Source organism: Solanum stenotomum, chromosome 1 (genome assembly GCF_019186545.1).
Source record: "Solanum stenotomum isolate F172 chromosome 1, ASM1918654v1, whole genome shotgun sequence".
Taxonomy (NCBI): Eukaryota; Viridiplantae; Streptophyta; class Magnoliopsida; order Solanales; family Solanaceae; genus Solanum; species Solanum stenotomum.
Window position 1 is genome coordinate 51,544,452 of NC_064282.1, and position 21,001 is coordinate 51,565,452.

A 21,001-nucleotide genomic window follows, 5' to 3' on the forward strand; every position below is an offset into this window, starting at 1 on the left:
TTTGTCTAGTGGTAAATTTGCTTAAAAAAGAACATGCAAGAAGATTTAAAGTTCAAAGTGACCTTTGAGAATTAATTGAGATTAATTGAGGATAATAAGAATAATGATAAGGAACAGCATAACGAAGTTGATTACCTAAAAGCAACTATAATAGAAAAGGTATAATTTGGTAAGGCCTCCAAATGTACAAATAATACCAAAGAGAAGACAAAAATAAGATAAAATATTATTTTACCTCAACTACTTGATGAAATTTTTAATGGTAATATTCCCTCTGTCCAATCATAGTTGTCCACTATTGACTTGACACACCCCTTAAGAAACAATAAATATTAGAGGTAGTATTATATTATCCTTTGACTTTATTAAATTTAATGTTTTGAGAAATGTGTTAGATGACAAATAATATTTAATAGTAAGGGTAAAATATACACAACATGTAAATTATATTTTGATTTTCTAAATTAGACAATTGGACAACTATGTTTAGTATATAGTGGACAACTATTGTTGGACGGAGAGAGATTTAATTAGTATATTGATATTCTTCAAAGAACGCATCATACTCCTACTGATTTTAATATTAAATCAGAATCAATTTTGTGAACATTCCAATTTAGACTTCAAGAGTTACTAAAAAATTTAATAAAGTATTTATCTCTAATAGCTAATTAGATATTTTATAATATTTGATTTAGTGTAGGGATAAAATGATAATCCGACTTTGTATTTTGGAACTTCGCACTTATATATATGAACTTAATTTCTTTTAAATTTGTTATTTCATTTCAAGCTATTTGACAATAAGTTTCATCATCTTATTCAATAATCTTTTACTATTTGTGCTTTCAACACATACATCAATATCAAAATTACAGACAAATTACCACATCCTCCCTTTGTTTCAATTTATTTATCTGATTTTTACTTGACACAAAATTTAAGAAAATGAAGAAGATTTTTGAATCATGTGGTCTTAAATTGAACATATGTGAAATGTAACAAAATGATCTTTATTCTTGTAGTTCTAAACATGACATGTGATAATTATAAACTAAGTGTTGTAAAAAGACATTTTTTTTTAAATGAACCAAAAAAAAGTAAGACAAAAAATTCAAACGAATAAAGTACCAAAATAAAAGCATACTCGATTCCATGATAAACATACGGAAAGATAAAATTAAAATCATAGATAAAATAAACTTAATCATCGATATGACATACTTAACTCTATAAATACCAAACTAAGTCATTGAACTTAAATAAAGCAAGAAAAATTTATTCACCGAATCCAGATGACCCTTCTCCGGAATCGGACGAAATGCTTTCCCTAACTCTTAAAGGTGCGAGCACACTTCCAATAGTTTGATATGGAAATTCAATACCACACACCATAAGTTGGCTCGCTACCCTTTCAACTTCTTTATCCACATCTTCCAAAGCCTCGCACAAGATTTTAAGGTAAAAAAAGCTAAGTTTTTTATTTGAAGGTTCTGTCCTCAGGGCTTGAAGTGCTTGTCCATGTTTTCTTTCTCTTTTGAGCTGTCTCTCCAACCTTTTCAGCTTCTTTCTATTGATCTCATCAACATTGGCATTTTGATGAGCTGCAATGATGGGGTTAGGATCATCAATGTCAAGTGTAGGATTCTCCCCGAGAAATCTATCCACAATTGAGAATGTTACTTGTAAGTTGGTTTGATTTTGATCCCTTGCAATTTCAATTCTCCTGCGGTCATTAGGTCTTCTCATGGTTAAACTTTTGATTTGAGAATGTAAGGAAATGTGATGTTGAGTCTTTGTTTTAAAGGTGTATTTATAGCGATAGAATCATCATATTATTTGATGAAAATTAACTCAAATAACAAAAAAGTTAAAATATTTATGATGATTCCTTATTCGGTAGGATTTGACCCAAATCATAATATTAGTTAAATTCCTTTTTTTGTTTCATTCTATATTTGTCAATCCGAAATATAGTAATTACAAATGACATATTTTTTAGTTAAATTAATTTTACTGAATTATTGGAAAAGTTTTCATTATGTCATTCTTTTGTGATATATGTTTTAATAAGTTAATATGTAAATTGATGATAGTTTCTGAGGTTCTTTTTATTGTATTTGTATATTTTCGAAAATTGCTCTTGTTCAATTATGTATATTTCCTAATTTAGAAATGCTTGATAAAATACCTTCCACTATTAGATTTAACAATATGTAAATATTTATTTTCTAATTCATATTGACGTACAAAAAAAGTTTAACAACTTCAATTTAAATTTTAAGGTATTTCTGTGTGTTTGAGAGCCTTTGCAAACTCGTAAAATATACTTGTAACTTATGACTAGTCAAGAACACTTTTATAAGAAAATTCAAATCCTAACACAATTTAACATGTATAAACCACTTTAGAATATTCTCATACACTTTATATTCACAAGCAACTAAGATGCCAAGTCAAAAACGTACCTGGAACGCAAGCCAACAACATATTCGCAAGTAACTAAGATACCAAGTCAACTATCGAGGGTCAGGAGGACCCACATCCATAATACTGAAGTCAAAACCTATCAGCTAACAAGAAAACAATAACCAAGAATATAATATAGTCAAACAATAACCTAACCTGACCCCATAAGCCCACAAGGTACAACAACAAACATAACCCAACCAGCGCCCATAAACCAAAGGGTACAATCAACAAACAACTATACTGGTGACAGGTGATTCATATGAATGCAGGGTGAGTAGTAGGACCATCCTTAACCTTTAACCACAAGCAATCCCATAAACGGGCCTTTTAGCAGACATGAAACTCCCAGGGGTGTAAGCCACCTAGCTAGCAAGAGTAAACCCGGGGGCGTAAATATAACAAATCAAGGCCACCCAGCTAGAGAGTAAATTGCCTAGGGTATAAACCGTCCAACTAGCAAGAGTAAACCCGGGGGGCGTAAGCCGCCCAGCTAGCAAGATTAAACCTAGGGGCATAAGTATAACAAATCATGCAAGAAAGGGCATCGACGCGTCAGGTAGTAAAGTGAAACTAAGAACATTCTATATGCCTTTAATATTTCATGTAGGAAAGGAGTACGTCTCTGGCGCCTCGTAATCTCAAAAACTAGTAAATCAAGTAATCCACATAGTATGACTCACTCTCGTTAAAACCAATTTAGAATAAAAGTTGAGTAAACAATATCTCATTATGAACGGTGACTATGCCAATGCATGAGCCGAGACTGTACTAAAAATCTGTGAATGAACAAACAATGCAATGCATGTCATCAACAACATTCAAACAATGCACTCAAGTCAAATATGTCACGCTCCAAGCCTACACCATGGATGTGACCGGCACTTGAGAACCATTGTTGGTCCCAAGTGAACCCTTGGTCTGGCTCAACTCTTAGTGGAAGACTTACTCGACATAAGATAAACTAAAAAGCACAACTTTAACTCAAATGTCTCAAACAATAAACTCAGAATATAATAAAATATTCAACTAGCCCGAAATAGGTAACTCAATTCTTTTAAACATTTAACAAATAAATGAAAAAGACTTATGAACTATTACTGTCTATCTATATATGAAGTTTCTAACAAATATGATGGAAGTCAGGACAAGACCCACGACATCCTAACTAAATTGAAAAGTAAATGGGAATCCTCTAGAAGCAAGGAGGCTCACCAAGTAAATCTGTAACTCGACTGGATCAACGAAGCACTGGTTGATGATCCTGGTTACCTGTATCTACATCATGAAATATGCAAGTAAAATTGTGTCAATACATGGAATGTACGAGCATGTAAGGGGAACACTGATCATAACCTGCAAGTTTGAACTGATAAAAAGGAAACCAAACTCACCTCAACTCAACGATTAATCAACTCATTTCAATATAAAAGAAACAATAGAGATGCATTATAAAGAAAGTTTGAAAACAGTAGATAACAACTCAATGTATTTAAAAATACAATAATAACTCAGTTTTTATGTAAAGATACAAAAATAACTCTGTTTGGGAGATTCTCTAACTGACAACCATCACTATGAGCTATTTGATGATACAACGTCTCACCCATGCTGCCAGAACTGTCCTATTCCTTGCCAGGGTATAGAACTCCTCAACTAAGTGGAATCACTAAGCTATGCTTAAAAAGCAATAAGGAACCATCTAAAAAGCATGACCCTTTCTACCCACATTGGCTACATGGTTTATGAGGACTTTGAGTTATCTCAACTCGTCCCCATATCAGTACTCAATACTACTCCCAAAATATAACATAGATCATACGTTCAAAAACATTTCCTCATCCTCAACTTTGAGATTATTACTCAAAAATATTTTTTGTTAAAAGAGATAGTACCCAAAACTCCTCATGAACTCCTTTGGAAATCGGTGTTTGCTCTCATTTTAAATGTAAAAACATTTACTCTTGGGAATACTTAGTTTCTATATATTCATTTTGAAAAAAATAAAACTCTACTCTGCTCATCCTTAAAACCAAGCACTCAAGTCTTAAAACAAGTTTTAAAAGATTGTAAAAGACTTCTCAAAATGACTCGAAAGAACTCTCAAGACTTTACTCTTAACTCTACCTTGAATTTGAATTATGAATTCAATGGTTATGATTCATGTTATGAAAGATCTCTCAATGTTTAAATGTAGTTTAGAGTGTGGATATCAAGTAGAAAACATAGGTACTATTTGAGGGAACTCACACAGAAAGAAGGTCGAAAGGGTAGGGGACCTGTCGACCCTGGCGCACTGAGTGGCGTCGGGCGCCTGCCCCTGAACTACTGAATGTGGGTTTGGGCGCACTGAGTGGCGAGGTGCGCCAAGCCCCAACCTAAAAACACTAGTTGTGGTGCACTGAGTGGCACGGCCGCCCACCCCTATGCCAGTGTTTTTTTACAAATTTTCTTGCTTCAATTTCATGTCCAACTCCTCCAGAATCGAACGATTCCCGTCAAAATCTTATGGATTCTTAGACCCAACATAATTACAACAAAATCCACTCTATATTACTCAAAAACAATAATCAAACACAAGATCCTCATCGCAAGAACTCAGCGAAACCTCATATCAAAGCATGAAACACAAACTTTAAGAAACTCATCAAGAATTCATCAAGAACTCAATATTCCCAATCTTATGGATGCAATTCGAATATGTAAATCATGATTGGCGTGTGGGTGAATGAACCCAACACTATGAAAACTTATATACCTCGATTTGGCAAAACAAATCCTCGATTCTCAAGAGATTTTGAACTCTCTTCTAAAACCTGAAGCGTAAGTTAGGATTGTTAAATTGACCCAAATTATATTTGACCCCGAAATAATTACTAAATACGTTTTAAGCTAATGGGGTAAGGAAAAGACCAAAATATCCCTCACTAATTCGAGTAACTTTCCTTAACTGGACAGGCTGACTTTGAACGGGAATATCTCCGTCATCCGAACTCAAAACTTAGCAAACTCGGTAGCGTTGGACAGAGAATTCAAATACCTTTCATTTGATATCTTATGGGCAACCTAACCCGTCATATACTGAAAGTTATGGTCGTTTGAAGTTGACCCAAAACTCATAACTTAAGCATAACTTGCAAAATTCTCAATTTATCTATTTCCAACTTAGCGCTTTCTAAATTTAGCTATTTCTAAGGTGGGATATTACAATCCCTTGAAGAGGACGCGTGCTTAAAATCAAATGCTACTGACTTTGTATTTATACGTTGTAAGTTGGCTCATTTTTTTGAGGGTCAAGTTGCGGCAATGAAATGTTGGTATTTAAAACAAAATAAATATGTTAATGATAATCGATTTTAAAAAATGTGGAAAAAAAGATAAATAGCAATGTTGGTTATGCTGCCAAATCACCTTATATATGTCTAGCTTCAAATTGAAACAGTGGAGAAAGGATGTGAGTGTAACAGAAGTAAATGATACTCTCAATAAAGAAATGGATAAATGATACTCTTAATTAAAAAAAATATTCTTAAATAATAATGAATGAAATAAATAAGGTGTATTCAAAAAAATTCACAAATTCTCTAGACATCATATAAGGAATTTTTAAAAAAATGAGAAAAAGGATAAATAGCAATGCGGGCCATAAATGGGTGTCATATTACCTCGTATATGTCCAGCTTTTAGAGCATATCTGGCATTTCTACTGAACTTTTTTGAAAATAGTTTTTCAAAAAAGTGCTTCTGAGAAAAAAGCTATTGACATATGTGTCACGACCCGAGTCTACACCCTGGATGTGGCCGGCACTCAAGAATCATTGCTGGTCCCCAAGCGAACCCTCATCCTGGCTGACTACAAGCAGAAGACTAACTTAAGCATGCAAATGCTTAAAACTGAAATAAAATTCAATAAACTCAACTTTTGAAACTTTAACTCAAATGAACAACTTAGAATAAAAATAATATATTCAACTCGCCATAAAATAGGCACTTAAGTCTTTAAAACATTTAATAAAATAAATGAATAATACAGACTTCTTAACTATACTGACTATCTATGAAGCCTCTAACTGATAAAGATGGAAGTCGGGACAAGACCCACGACATCTTGACTAAACTAGAAGGTAAATAAAATCGTCCGAAAGCAAGGAGGCTTACCATAGCTAACTCGAACTCTCGGATGTATCAACAAAGCTCATGTTGATGATCCTGAATACTTGTGTCTACATCATGAGAAGATGCATGTCAAATGGCTCAGTACGTGGAATGTACGAGCATGTAAAGGGAATTCTAAAGCATAAACATAAACTTGAAACTTGATAAAAATGAAACATACTTACCTCTTCTCAACTTACTCAACTCAAGGAATACTCAAGGATATTCAAAACTACTCAAACATACTCAACTCAGAAGTACTAANATGTAGGAAAGGAGTACGTCCCTGGCGCCTCGTAATCTCAAACACTAGTAAATCAAGTAATCCACGTAGTATGACTCACTCTCATTAAAACCAATTTAGAATAAAAGCTGAGTAAACAATATATCATTATGAACGGTGACTATGCCAATGCATGAGCCGAGACTATACTAAAAAATGTGTGAATGAACAAACAATGCAATGTATGTCATCAACAACATTCAAACAATGCACTCAAGTCAAATATGTCACGCTCCAAGCCTACACCATGGATGTGATCGGCACTCAAGAACCATTGCTGGCCCCAAGTGAACCATTGGTCTGGCTCAACTCTTAGTGGAAGACATACTCGACATAAGATAAACTAAAAAACACAACTTTAACTCAAATGTCTCAAACAATAAACTCAAAATATAATAAAATATTCAACTAGCCCGTAAAAGGTAACTCAATGCTTTTAAACATTTAACAAAGAAATGGAAAAGACTTATGAACTATTACTGTCTATCTATATATGATGCTTCTAACAAATATGATGAAAGTCAGGACAAGACCCACGACATCCTAACTAAACTGAAAAGTAAATGGGAATCCTCCAGAAGCAAGGAGGCTCACCAAGTAAATCTGTAACTCGACTTGATCAACGAAGCACTGGTTTATGATCCTGGTTACCTGTATCTACATCATGAAATATGCAGGTAAAATTGCGTCAGTATATGGAATGTATGAGCATGTAAGGGGAACTCTGAACATAACCTGCAATTTTCAACTGATAAAAAAGAAACCAAACTCACCTCAACTCAACGATTAATCAACTCATTTCAATATAAAAGAAACAATAGAGATGCATTATAAAGAAAGTTTAAAAACAGTAGATAACAACTCAATGTATTTAAAAATACAATAATAACTCAGTTTTTATGTAAAGATACAAAAATAACTTTGTTTGGGAGATTCTCTAACCGATAACCATCACTATGAGCTATTTGATGATACAGCGTTTCGCCCATGCTGCCAGAACTGTTCTATTCCTTGCCAGGGTATAAAACTCCTCAACTAAGTGGAATCACTAAGCTATGCTTAAAAAGCAATAAGGAATCATCTAAAAAGCATGACCCTTTCTACCCACATTGGCTACATGGTTTATGAGGACTTTGAGTTATCTCAACTCGTTCCCATATCAGTGCTCAATACTACTCCCAAAATATAACTGAGATCATACGTTCAAAAACATTTCCTCATCCTCAACTTTGAGACTATTACTCAAAAATATTTTTTGTTAAAAGAGATAGTACTCAAAACTCCTCATGAACTCCTTAGGAAATCGGTGTTTCCTCTCATTTTAAATGTAAAAACATTTACTCTTGGGAATACTTAGTTTCAATATATTCATTTTGAAAAAATAAAACTCAACTCTGCTCATCCTTAAAACCAAGCACTCAAGTCTTAAAACAAGTTTTAAAAGATTGTAAAAGACTTCTCAAAATGACTCGAAAGAACTCTCAAGACTTTACTCTTAACTCTACCTTGAATTTGAATTATGAATTCAAGGGTTATGATTTATGTTATGAAAGATCTCTCAATGTTTAAATGTAGTTTAGAGTGTGGATATCAAGTAGAAAACATAGGTACAATTTGAGGGAACTCACACAGAAAGAAGGTCGAAAGGGTAGGGGACCTGTCGACCCTGGCGCACTGAGTGGCGCGGGGCGCCTGCCCCTGAACTACTGAAGGTGGGTTTGGGCGCATTGAGTGGCGCGGTGCGCCAGGCCGCAACCTACAAAACACTAGTTGGGGTGCACTGAGTGGAACGGCGACCCACCTCTATGCCAGTGTTTTTTTACAAATTTTCTTGCTTCAATTTCATGTCCAACTCCTCCAGAATCGAACGATTCCCCTCAAAATCTTATGGAATCTTAGACCCAACATAATTACAACAAAATCCACTCTATATTACTCAAGAACAATACTCAAACACAAGATCCTCATCGCAAGAACTCAGCGAAACCTCATATCAAAGAATGAAACACAAACTTTAAGAAACTCATCAAGAACTCAATATTCCCAATCTTATGGATGCAATTCGAATATGAAAATCATGATTGGTGTGTGGGTGAATGAACCCAACACTATGAAAACTTATATACCTCGATTTGGCGAAACAAATCCTCGATTCTCAAGAGATTTTGAACTCTCTTCTAAAACCCTAAGCGTAATTTAGGATTGTTAAATTGACCCAAATCATATTTGACCCCAAAATAATTACTAAATACGTTTTAAGCTAACGGGGTAAGGAAAAGACCAAAATACCCCTCACTAATTCGGGTAACTTTCCTTAACTGGATAGGCAGACTTCGAACGGGAATATCTCCGTCATCTGAACTTGAAACTTAGCAAAATTGGTAGCGGTGGACAGAGAATTAAAATACCTTTCATTTGATATCTTATGGGCCACCTAACCCGTCATATACTGAAAGTTACGGTCGTTTGAAGTTGACCCAAAACTCATAACTTAAACATAACTTGCAAAATTCTCAATTTATCTATTTCCAACTTAGCACTTTCTAAATTTAGCTCTTTCTAAGGTGGGATATTACAATCCTTTGAAGAGGATGCGTGCTTAAAATCAAATGCTACTGACTTTATATTTATACGTTGTAAGTTGGCTCATTTTTTTTAGGGTCAAGTTGCGGCAAAGAAATATTGGTATTTAAAACGAAATAAATATGTTAATGATAATGGATTTTTAAAAATGTGGGAAAAAAGATAAATAGCAATGTTGGTTATGCTGCCATATCACCTTATATATGTCTAGCTTCAAATTGAAACAGTGGAGAAAGGATGTGAGTGTAACAGAAGTAAATGCTACTCTCAATAAAGAAATGGATAAATGATACTCTTAATTAAAAAAAAATTCTTAAATAATAATGAATGAAATAAATCAGGTGTATTCAAAAAATTCACAAATTCTCTAGACATCATATAAGGAATTATTTAAAAAATGAGAAAAAAGATAAATAGCAATGCGGGCAATAAATAGGTGTCATATTACCTCGTATATGTCCAACTTTTAGAGCATATCTGGCATTTCTACTAAACTTTTTTAAAAATAGTTTTTCAAAAAAGTACTTCAGAGAAAAAAGCTATTCACGTATGTGCCACGACCCAAGTCTACACCCAGGACGTGGACGGCACTCAAGAACCATTGCTGGTCCCCAAGTGAACCCTTTACCTGGCTGACTACAAGCGGAAGACTAACTTAAGCATGCAAAAGCTTAAAACTAAAATAAAATTCAATAAACTCAACTTTTGAAACTTTAACTCAAATGAACAACTTAGAATAAAAATAATATATTCAACTCGCTATAAAATATGCACTTAAGTCTTTAAAACATATAATAAAATAAATGAATAATACAAACTTCTTAACTATACCGACTATCTATGAAGCCTCTAACTGATAAAGATGGAAGTCGGGACAAGACCCACAACATCCTGACTAAACTGAAAGGTAAATGAAATCCTTCGAAAGCAAGGAGGCTCACCATAGCTAACTCGAACTCTTAGATGTATCAACGAAGCTCCTGTTGGTGATCCTGAATACCTGTGTCTGCATCACGAGAAGATGCAGGCCAAATGGCTCAGTACATGGAATGTACGAGCATATAAGGGGAATTCTAAAGCATAAACATAAGCTTGAAACTTGATAAAAAGGAAACATACTTACCTCTTCTCAACTTACTCAACTCAAGGAATACTCAAGGATATTCAAAACTACTCTAACTTACTCAACTCAGAGGTACTCAAGGATAAGATACTCAACTCAGAGGTTAGATACTCAACTCAATGATATGATATTCGACTCTGGGTACTCAACTCAATATAAAGCAACAATACACATGCAATATATGGAAAGCTTTATAAAACAGTAAAACAACTTAGTTCGTTAAAGAAAATGCAATAACAAACTCAAATTTACTTATATAATAAAGTAATATAGTTTCTGTGGGAGATTCTCTAACCGACAACCACCACTATGAGCCTAAGTGGTGATACAGCGTCTTGCCCACGCTGCCAGAACTGTCCTATACTTTGTCAACATATAAAACACTTTAACTTAGTGGATCCACTAGTCTATGCTACAAGAATCTTAAGGAGTCATCTAAAAAGTATGATCATTTACTACCCATGATGGCTACATGGTGTATGGAGACTTGAGTTATCTGAACTCGCATCCCTATATCGGTGCTCAATACTACTCCCAAAATATACTTAGCTCATATGTTTGTAAAAACAAAACTCTTTCTTTGGTTTGAGATAATTACTCAAAACTTGGCTTAAAAGATTTCTTGGAAATCATAGTTTCCTCTTTACTGAAAAACTAGCTCAAAGGCTCTTTTGAAATCTCAGTTTCCCTTCTTGTTTAAATGTAAAAACATTTACTCTTTGGGAATACATATTCCCAATATACTCTTTTGAAGAAATGAACTCAACTCTTTACTCTTTACTCTTTGCTTAACTCAAAACTTAAGTCTTAAAACAAAGTTAAAACATTTGTAAAAAACTTCTTAAAGTATGGTTCATGCAGAATTTTATGAGCACAAACTACGCAATGCAAGGTTTTCAATAACCATTGATAGAACTCAATACTTGGAACTTAATAACTTCAATGATACTACTAATTTAAAGAATGCTCAACTCAAAGGGTTCATGCGAAATTATAAGCATGAATTTCTTAACTCAAGAACTCAAAGATACTTCTCAAAAGGGCTTAGGAACTCAACACTTAAAGGCTTAAAACTTGAGGATATCACTTCTCTAAAAGATGCTCAACTTATGAAGTTCATGCGGAATTATGGGCATGAAACAACTCGAGTCGATGATCTACATAACAACATGGACTCGTGTATACGACTCATTTCATTCTCTTACTTACTTTCTCAGAACTTAGTTCAAATCGATAGTTGATCTCAAAGGATTCACAATTGAACTCAAAGGCTTACTTGAACTTTACTCTTAACTCTCTCTTGAATGTGAATTATGAATTCAAGAGTTTTGGTTCATGATATGAAGGGTCTTATGATGACAAAGTAGATTCATGAATACATTCTCCCCATCCTCATTCTCACTTGCTCGAGTCTTGAAACAAGTTACTAGTAATTGTAGAAGACTCTTGACTCTCAAATCTACCTTGAATTTGATTTTTGAATTCAAGGTTATGATCGTGTTAGGAATGATTTTAGGTGTTTAGAAGTAACTTAAAGTAATTAAAATCGAAAAGGAGTGAAGGTGCCTTTTAAACGAACTCAAACAGGGAAACTGATGACAAACTGGATGGGGCAGGCGACCCTGGCGCTATGGGTGGCGCGGGGCGCCAGCCCCTAAACATCAGAGGTGGGTTTGAGGTGCTCTGGCAGGCGCATCGCGCAGGCCCCCAACCCAGAAAATTCAGCAAGTTTCTTTTCTCGTTTTCTGACCCTATTTCGCCTAAAATCGAACGGTTTCTTCCCCAATCACTTAGAATTGATTTCTTAACATAGGTACACTCTAATATACTTAATACATCCCTTAAAACACTCACTTTGATCTCAAGAAATCATCCAAAACCCAACACAACAAGATTTAGAATGAACTTCAAGAACAACTATCAAGAACTCATCAAGAATTCAAATCTTTCAACTTCAAGAATGAAATTTGCGTTGAAAATAACATGTTCGGCGTGTGGGTGAACAAACCCAACACTATGGAAGCTTACATACCTATTAGGGATTAAACCCATGGCAAAAATCCGCAACAAGATGCAAGAATCTCGACGAACGCTTTCATCCGTTCTCTTTTCTCCTCTTTTCTCTTCTTCTTTTCTCTTCTTGAACTCTCAACTAAAACCCTAGGCGTATTTTAGGATTATAAAACTGAATCTAATAGGATTAGACCCTTAAAACATTACTAAAAACGAATTAAATCTGATGGGTAAGGAAAAGACCAAAATACCCCTCTAAAATCCGGTTTTGACTTTCCTTAACTGGAAAGCCTAACTTCAAAAGGCCATATCTCACTCATCCGACCTCGAAACTTAGCAAACTCAGCGGCATTGGAAAGATAATTCAAAGTTCTTTCCTACGGTATCTGCTAGCACATATAACTCATCCTGAGCTAGTATTTATGGTCGTTTGAAGGCAACCCAAAACTCATACTTAGCTTAACTTGCAAAATTTCTGATTTTGCTATTTCCAATTTAATTCTTTTTGGAACTCAAGGTGGTACATCTAGTGAACTTAACACTTAAGAAATTTTAATTCCTCAGTAAAATCTCACTCACTACGAAGAACGGTTCGAGTCTTAGTTTGAAAAAAAATTTGGGGGTGTAAATAATAATAATAATAATAATAATAATAATAATAAATGTAAAATAAAAAAAATGTATAGTATAAAAATAAAATTCATAAATAAAGTGAAACCAAAATTATGAGATATGCTAATTAATTAATAAGAGATATATTAGTAAATATGTAGGAAGGGATATTTTGGTCTTAAAAAAAATAAGTTTCTGCTTCTGCTTTTTTTTAAAAGCAGAAATTTCTTACTTCTTCCCAACCGCAGAAATGTCACGACCCAAAAGTCAAGGTCATGATGGCACATACCCCAAGAACCTCAAAAAGGTATGTAAGCTGAAAGAAATACACATACGAGACTCCTGAAGGGGAGTCCGGCCACAAACAATAGAAAAAAAATAACAAATACCCCAAAACTTGGTAGTATAAATATAAAGAGAATCTAATACACTTCTCGAAAATGGAATACAACTCAAGTCTTCGAAAGGAAAGTTAAAGACTTTAAATGATAGATGGAGACTAATGGCGATCTAGAAAGCAGGATCTCACCACAACTCCAAAAGAGATAACACCGCTGGATCCAATTAACCACTATGAGGATCCCTTGACTAGGATTTCCATCAAAGGGATAATAGAAGTAGGGAGTGAGTACAACCCACATGTACTCATTAGGTTAGACCGATTGAGTATAAGCAACTAAATAGACTTAAAAAAATAAACTATGCAAGCTTCCGCCTGCACGAAGAAAAGTCTCATCTCAACATTGGTGCTGCTAATTTATATAGAACGACGCGAATAAAGTAAACACACGAGGGAACATATAACACTTAAATCGATACACAAACAAGTTATACAACACAACAAAACTGGTTAATGTGATGCTATGAGATGATGAAATGATTGGAATGATATGGTGGTACCAAGGTCATTGCACAACCTGTCGTTTACACCTTGCCGAGCCTCTAGCTTCCAGACAAGGACCCATGGGAAACTGGCAGTCCATATACGAATCTCATAATCTCAATATCTCATGAACTTGCCACCTAGCTCGTGATCAAGGATATAAGTAAGGTGTCAAATTTTCTTTCTAAAAATGATAGTATTTGTCCATTTTCTCATATTTCCATGAACCATGATATGTTGCATGCACATGAATGCATACATACAACACAAAAACATAATCAGTGTATCAAGTATTTCAAATAGTATTAAGTTCCCAAACTTAACAGGTCATGAAACATTTCTCAAATGATAGGGATAGTGGAGGAAATCATTTAAAACCAACCTTTTACCACATAGAAACACATTTCATTTATTTTAAGATGGTTTAAAAATTAACTCAAGCCCCTGACTCGAGCATCTCCACGTCAAAAAATAGAGATAGGTCACACAGCCCCTCAAATATCACAGGATTCCCATAACAATTAATAATATCACACAATCCTCAACATATGTTAAACATCACAAATAGGCATCATACGAATTAAAATAGGAAGGTCAACACTTACCAACTTCTAAAATACATACAACAACTCATTTCACAGTTGACTTCCTAAGAACAGGTTAATTACTCATCTCAGTCTAAAAGAGGTATAGCCAAACCTACCTCAATGTCATAACTTCACTCGAACAACACTATCAGAGCACTTCCTCAACCAAACAATCACTAGAATCATCCTCAACTATAAAAATGGAAAGAGTTCATCAAAAGGAGTGCAATGATACTCATATTGCTAGGATTTGAAACTGAAGGTAAATAGTCCAAAAATCACTTCAGAAGTCAAAAGGCTAGAATCCTATTTTTAGTTGAAAATCAAATTCTACTAGTCAAGAGGAATTCATGATTGAAAAATCCATTAAAAATGATCAAGAAACAGGTTCCAAATCAAGATTTTAAAGCTTTCAGAAGATTAAAAATTGCAGGAATCAACCAAGAATTGATAAAGAAAGATTACCCACACTTTGGGAGTAGTATTGAGCACCGATTTCCAAAAGAGTTTTCATGAGCAATTTTAGTACCATCTCTTTTAAGAGAAAGATTTTGAGTAATAATCTCAAACCACAGAAAGAGTTATGTTTTTAAACATATGAGTTATTTACATTTTGGGAGTAGTATTGAGCACTGATATGTGGACGAGTTCAGATAACTCAAGTCTCCATAAACCATGTAGCCAACTTAGGTAGAAAGGGCCATACTTTTTAGATGATTCCTTAATGTTTTTAAGCATAGACTAGTGGATCAACTTAGTAGTAGGTTCTATACCCCGGCAAAGTATAGGAGAGTTCTTGCATCGTGGGCGAGATTGGATCATCACATAGCTCATAGTGATGGTTGTCGGTTAGAGAATCTCCCACACAGTTATATTGTATTTTTATATACAAATTGAGTTGTTATTGTATTCTTCAATACATTGAGTTGCTATCTACTATTTTAAAAGCTTTACATATATTGCATCTTTTATTGTTGCTTTATCTTGAGTTGAGCCTCTTATTATTGGGTTGAACTTTGTTTCATTGAGTTGAGTTGAGTTAAGTGAGTTGAGAAGAGCTAAGTATGTTTCTTTTTCATCAGTTAAAGCTTATGTTTATGCATGCTCGTACACTCCATGTATTGAGCCATTTGGCGTGCATCATTTTATGACGCAGATACAGGCATTCATGATCATCAACAGATGCTTTGTTGAGGTCATGTGATAGTCCAGTCAGCTTTGGTGAGCCTTTTCATATTCCGGAGGACTTCACCGGCCTTTATCTTACGGTTAGTAGTTTGAGATGTTGTGGGTCTTGTCCCGATATCTTTTTGTAATGTAGAGGCTTCATAGATAGACAGAGTTGAGAAGTTTATGTATTTACATTTATTTTGAGTACTGTACAGACTTTTAAAAAGGTTGAGTATTCGAGTTTGTTGAATTTATTTCAGTTTTAAGCTTTTGTATACTTGAGTTAGTCTTCCGCTTGTAGCCAACCAGGATGACGGTTTGCTTGGGGACCAACTATGGTTCTCGAGTACCGGCCACAATCAGGGTGTAGGCTCGGGTCGTGACAACCCTACTAACTCAAACTCGACGTTTATGACGCGATGNAAGCATGAAAACGCTACAGGAAAGGGCAAAATGGATATTTCATAATTAAAAGCCAAATCACAAGAAATGATACATTATAAGAAAAGCTGGTTCCGCTTCCCCTTAAAAGTAGTTTTATTGGTTTGTCAAACATCTTATTTTTCAAAAGAAGTGTTTTTGGCCTTCCAACAACAATGTCAAACAGACTCTAAATATTGAGACTCATTACTAGTGGGGAAAGGACGTGGGCGCAAGGGAAATAAATGATATTTTTATTAAGGAAATGAATAATTAATTCTCTTAATAAGGAAATAAATGATATTCTTAATAATAAGGAATAAAATAAATGGGGTGTATTTAAATTTTTTAACAAATTTTCTAGACATTATATAAGGAAAAGAAATTTAAAAGTGAGAAAAAATATAAATAACAATGATGGTTATAAAGAGGTGTCACATCGTCCTTTATACATATATACCCTTATATTGATACTCATCGAGAGTGGAGAAAGATCGCGGGTGTAAAGGAAATAAATGAAATTCTTAATAAGGAAATGAGTAAATGATACTCTTAATAAGGAAATAAATTATATTCTTAATAATAAGGTGGATTACAAGTTTTAAGCAGATTTTCTAGATATCATATAAGGAAAGAAGTCAAGAAAATGAGAAAATAAATAAATAGCAATGTTGGCTATAAAGATGTGCATCACCTTGTATATGTCTAGGTTCTAGCTTTATATTGATACTCATCTGAAATTGAGAAAGGACGTGGGTGTAAAAGAAAAAAAATTATACTCTTATTAAGGAAATAAATTATATTCTTAATAATAAGGAATGGAATAAATAAGGATTATTTAAATTTTTGTAACAAATTTACTAGACATCATACTAGGAAAAAAAGTTAAAAGATGATAAAAAAAAAGATAAATAATAATATTGGCCATAGGAAAGTGTCACGTCATCTTGTATATGTCTAGATTTATATTATATATAGATATAGGTTGTTGGACCAAAAATATCAAACAAATCCACTCTACATTAGTTCATATGTTACTTTTTGTATGTCAAGAAAAGGAAAGAGAGAGAGAGAGCTATATTTCATCTTCCTCTTGAGCAGCCTTCTATCAAATTCAACAAAAGGATATAAACAGCTTTTGCAAACATCAAGAATTAGCATGACTCCAGGTATATGCCATTCTCTCTTCTTCCTCTTTTGGGCTTTTGGGCATGAATTTGACGATATTTGTAAAGGAAAAAAAGTTGGAGTTGGGAAAGGGTATTTGTAAATTAATGTAAAAGAAAAATAATAATTGAAAATGTGAATATATATATTCAATGCATTTGGTGAATGTCTATTCAATGAATGTTATCTTATATATTTATATTCCTTAACTTTTGTTATCTTTGGGTGATTTATCATCCTATAAACTAGGATGTTCTTGATTTTTGAAAGATACACATGAAGCCATTTAAATAAAATGATCTCTACTTTTTACCCTCCGTATCTTTGGTTTATATTTCTTATTCTATATTGCTCATATTTTATAATATGTTATCAGCATGATTCTCTAATAACCAATTGAGTTATATACGTCTACAAATAAAATTTCACATTAAAATAGTAGGGTTTTCATTTTTGTGCTACAAACATCAAGCGAGAAATAAAAATCATAAATGATGAACGACATAAAGTCTAGGAAAAATTGAATACTTTGGCCAAAGTTGCAACTAATGGAAGTCAATTTAGGCAAGTGGTGACACCAACATGAAATAATTTCCGGTATTGATGTTCTTTCGATTGCATTAAGGTATAGTTTCTAATTAAAATGAGACCTTTCTTTTTATCGAGATCCATGATGGTAAAATAATATTTATTTGATGCCTTTGTATCTCTTTTATGTTGTATTTTAATTGATTCAGGAGAACTAATGTGTTAGTTTTGTACGTCTTGTGAAAATGCTTACAAATAGCAACTAAAATAACTTTTTAGTGAATTTACAAATAATAACTATACAAGTGTTAGTTTATAAAGAAAAGTACATGTTTGAGATAATATTTATGTGACTTGGGGCATAAAGGTTTTTCATAAAAGTCTTGTCATTATTGTATATAGATGTGTTCTCCTGTGGTGGATGCAATGAGATTTTATTTTATTGGGCAATATATGAAAAACTTGAATGCATTTAGGAAAATTATTGTCATGTTAAATATGTTATCCATGTATAACTAAATTTTCGCAATGAATGTACTCTCTAGTACTGTGATTATTTTTCCAATACGTTTAACCAAACATGCCATAAAATTATTCAATTTCTCCTCGCAGATGCTAAAAGAGTTGTTGGTGGAGGGGAAAGAGAAGATAGGATCAGTAAACTTCCAGGAAATGTTATGAATCGTATCGTAGAGCTTCTTCATGTTGAAGACGCAGCAAAAACCAGTATTTTGTCCAAAAAATGGAGATACATTTGGGCCAGGCTTCCAAATCTGTGGTTGAGCAGGGCCTTTTGGATATATTGCACAACTCAACAAATTTTCAGAGAAAGAGTAAATACAATTCTCTTACAACATCTTGGAGATATTGAGAAGTTTCATCTTGTAGAATCAGTACGTTCGTCTTCATATGCACATACTGATAGATGGTTGGTTTATGTCACTAGAAAAGGTGTCAAGGAGTTATGCCTTTACATGCCAGATAATCACACTTATAAAGTGTCGTCCTGTGTACTTAATTGTCCAACCTTGACACATTTGGAACTCTTCAAGTGTTTGTTCAAACCACCAAAATCCTTTGTTGCTTTCCAGCATCTNATTTTTAAAAATTTAAAATTTACCCAACAAAATTATTATATCCTTTGATTTACTCATTTATTTATTAAAGTAGTATAATTTGTCCAACTATATTTATTACCATCTTTTACTTACATTTAAATTTTCCTTAAATTTTCTCATCTATTTTAGTATATTTAATTATTATTCTCCTTTCCTTAATAATTATAAACTATTAGAATATTAAATATTTATTACTCAAATGCAAAAAAAAAAAAAACAATTTGCCTAATTTGGGTGCTGATTGCCATTTAAATTGATAATTACTGAAATTATTTTATTCTTATTTCCTTATTTACTTCCTTAGTTCCTTAGTTCAAAGCATTTATGTTCCGTAGCTGAAGGATATTGAGCTCTCAATCACTCAATAAATCAAGCTTAAATCACGGTAAGCTCTCAATTCACTTTAAATAACACTTAATTCATTGTAAATTTTCAATGTAAGCTCTCAAACCTCAACCAATTGTAAGTTTTTTGAGTGAATCTGAATTTTTTCTAAATCTATTTATCATCTATTTGTTTGAGTTTGTAGAGATTTGTTTGGGTCATGCATGTTTGAGTTTGTAGAGATTTGTTTGGGTCATGCATGCTTGAGTTTGTAGAGATTTGTTTGGGTCATGCATGTTTGAATTTGTAGCTTTTAATTGTTGTTATATTTATGTACAATTCTGTAGAGATTTGTTAGGGCTTTTAATTGTTGTTATAATTTCCGTATTATTCTGTAGAGATATGTTAGGGTTTTTAATTGTTGTTATATTTCTGTACAATTCTGTAGAGATTTGTTAGGGCTTTTAATTGTTGTTATATTTCAGTATTATTCTGTAGAAATTTGTTTGGGGTTTTACTTTTTGTTATATTTCTGTACAATTCTGTAGAGATTTGTTAGGGGTTTTAATTTTTGTTATAGTTATATCTTATTTTGTAGAGATTTGTTGTTATAGTTTGATTTTGCATGTTATAGTTTAGTTGTAGTCCAAAGAGGAACCTTACAGAAATATTGAAGTTATGATCTAGAGTTCACTTTCTTTTCCAGTTTCGAGCCTTAGAGTTCACTTTCTTTACATTTTCGAGTCACTTCTCATATTAATTTACTGGTGCTATTAACTTAAATTTCATATTTGGCTTGATAGGTAAAAATATGAATTGGCTAGAATTAAAAAAAATCAGTATTGGCCTTCTGTCTTGCTGGAAGTAAGAAAATTCTCAGTAATTTTGGCATTTGATAGGTTCTATATTTACTTTGATTGTTTGGGATGTAGATTGAGAATCTGATAGTGATGATGTAATATACAAAATACTAGATATGAGTTCTGCAAACTAGTTAGTGAACTACAGTTCTTTTACTCAATTAAGTAAGAAAATTAGAGTATTTTTCTTGAAAATAAGGAATTCAAATTGTTAGCATTACAATTAGAGTATTTTTCTTGAAAAGCTTAGCTGTTATTTACACTTTTCATTTTGATATTATGATATTATTTAATTTTAAGTTGAATTGCTATGTCGTTCTTTCTAGCCATGTCAATTGATAAATCTTGGATTGGCAAGCCAAGAAATACTCCTGAATATGTAGTTGGGGTTAGAAACTTTCTGAATTTTGCCTTTGAGTATGGATCTATTGACGGACATGTAATTAAGTGTCCATGTTCGAGGTGTGGCTTCAATAAGTGGCAAGAAAGAGATGTAGTTCAAGAACAGTTAACTTTAAAGCCTTTTCCAGAAAACTATAAATTTTGGTATTTGCATGGTGAATATTCAAATGCAACTATAACACAAACATTTCAGAGTACACGTGTTGTAGAAGAGACCTTGCAGTCCCATAGTCCAATGGAATTCATGGTTAATAATGCTTCTAGGTTCATTGAAAACAATATCAATGTACCTGATGTGTCTTGT

General features: G+C 33.3%; 1 protein-coding gene across 1 annotated transcript; it reads right to left on the reverse strand.

Annotated features, from left to right (window-relative positions):
* Window positions 1–1,278: 1,278 nt before the first annotated feature.
* On the reverse strand, window positions 1,279–1,749 carry LOC125854224 (uncharacterized). The gene has a single exon (XM_049533711.1). It carries the CDS (start codon window positions 1,747–1,749, stop codon window positions 1,279–1,281), a length of 471 nt encoding a protein of 156 aa, XP_049389668.1.
* Between the last annotated feature and the right edge of the window lie 19,252 nt (window positions 1,750–21,001).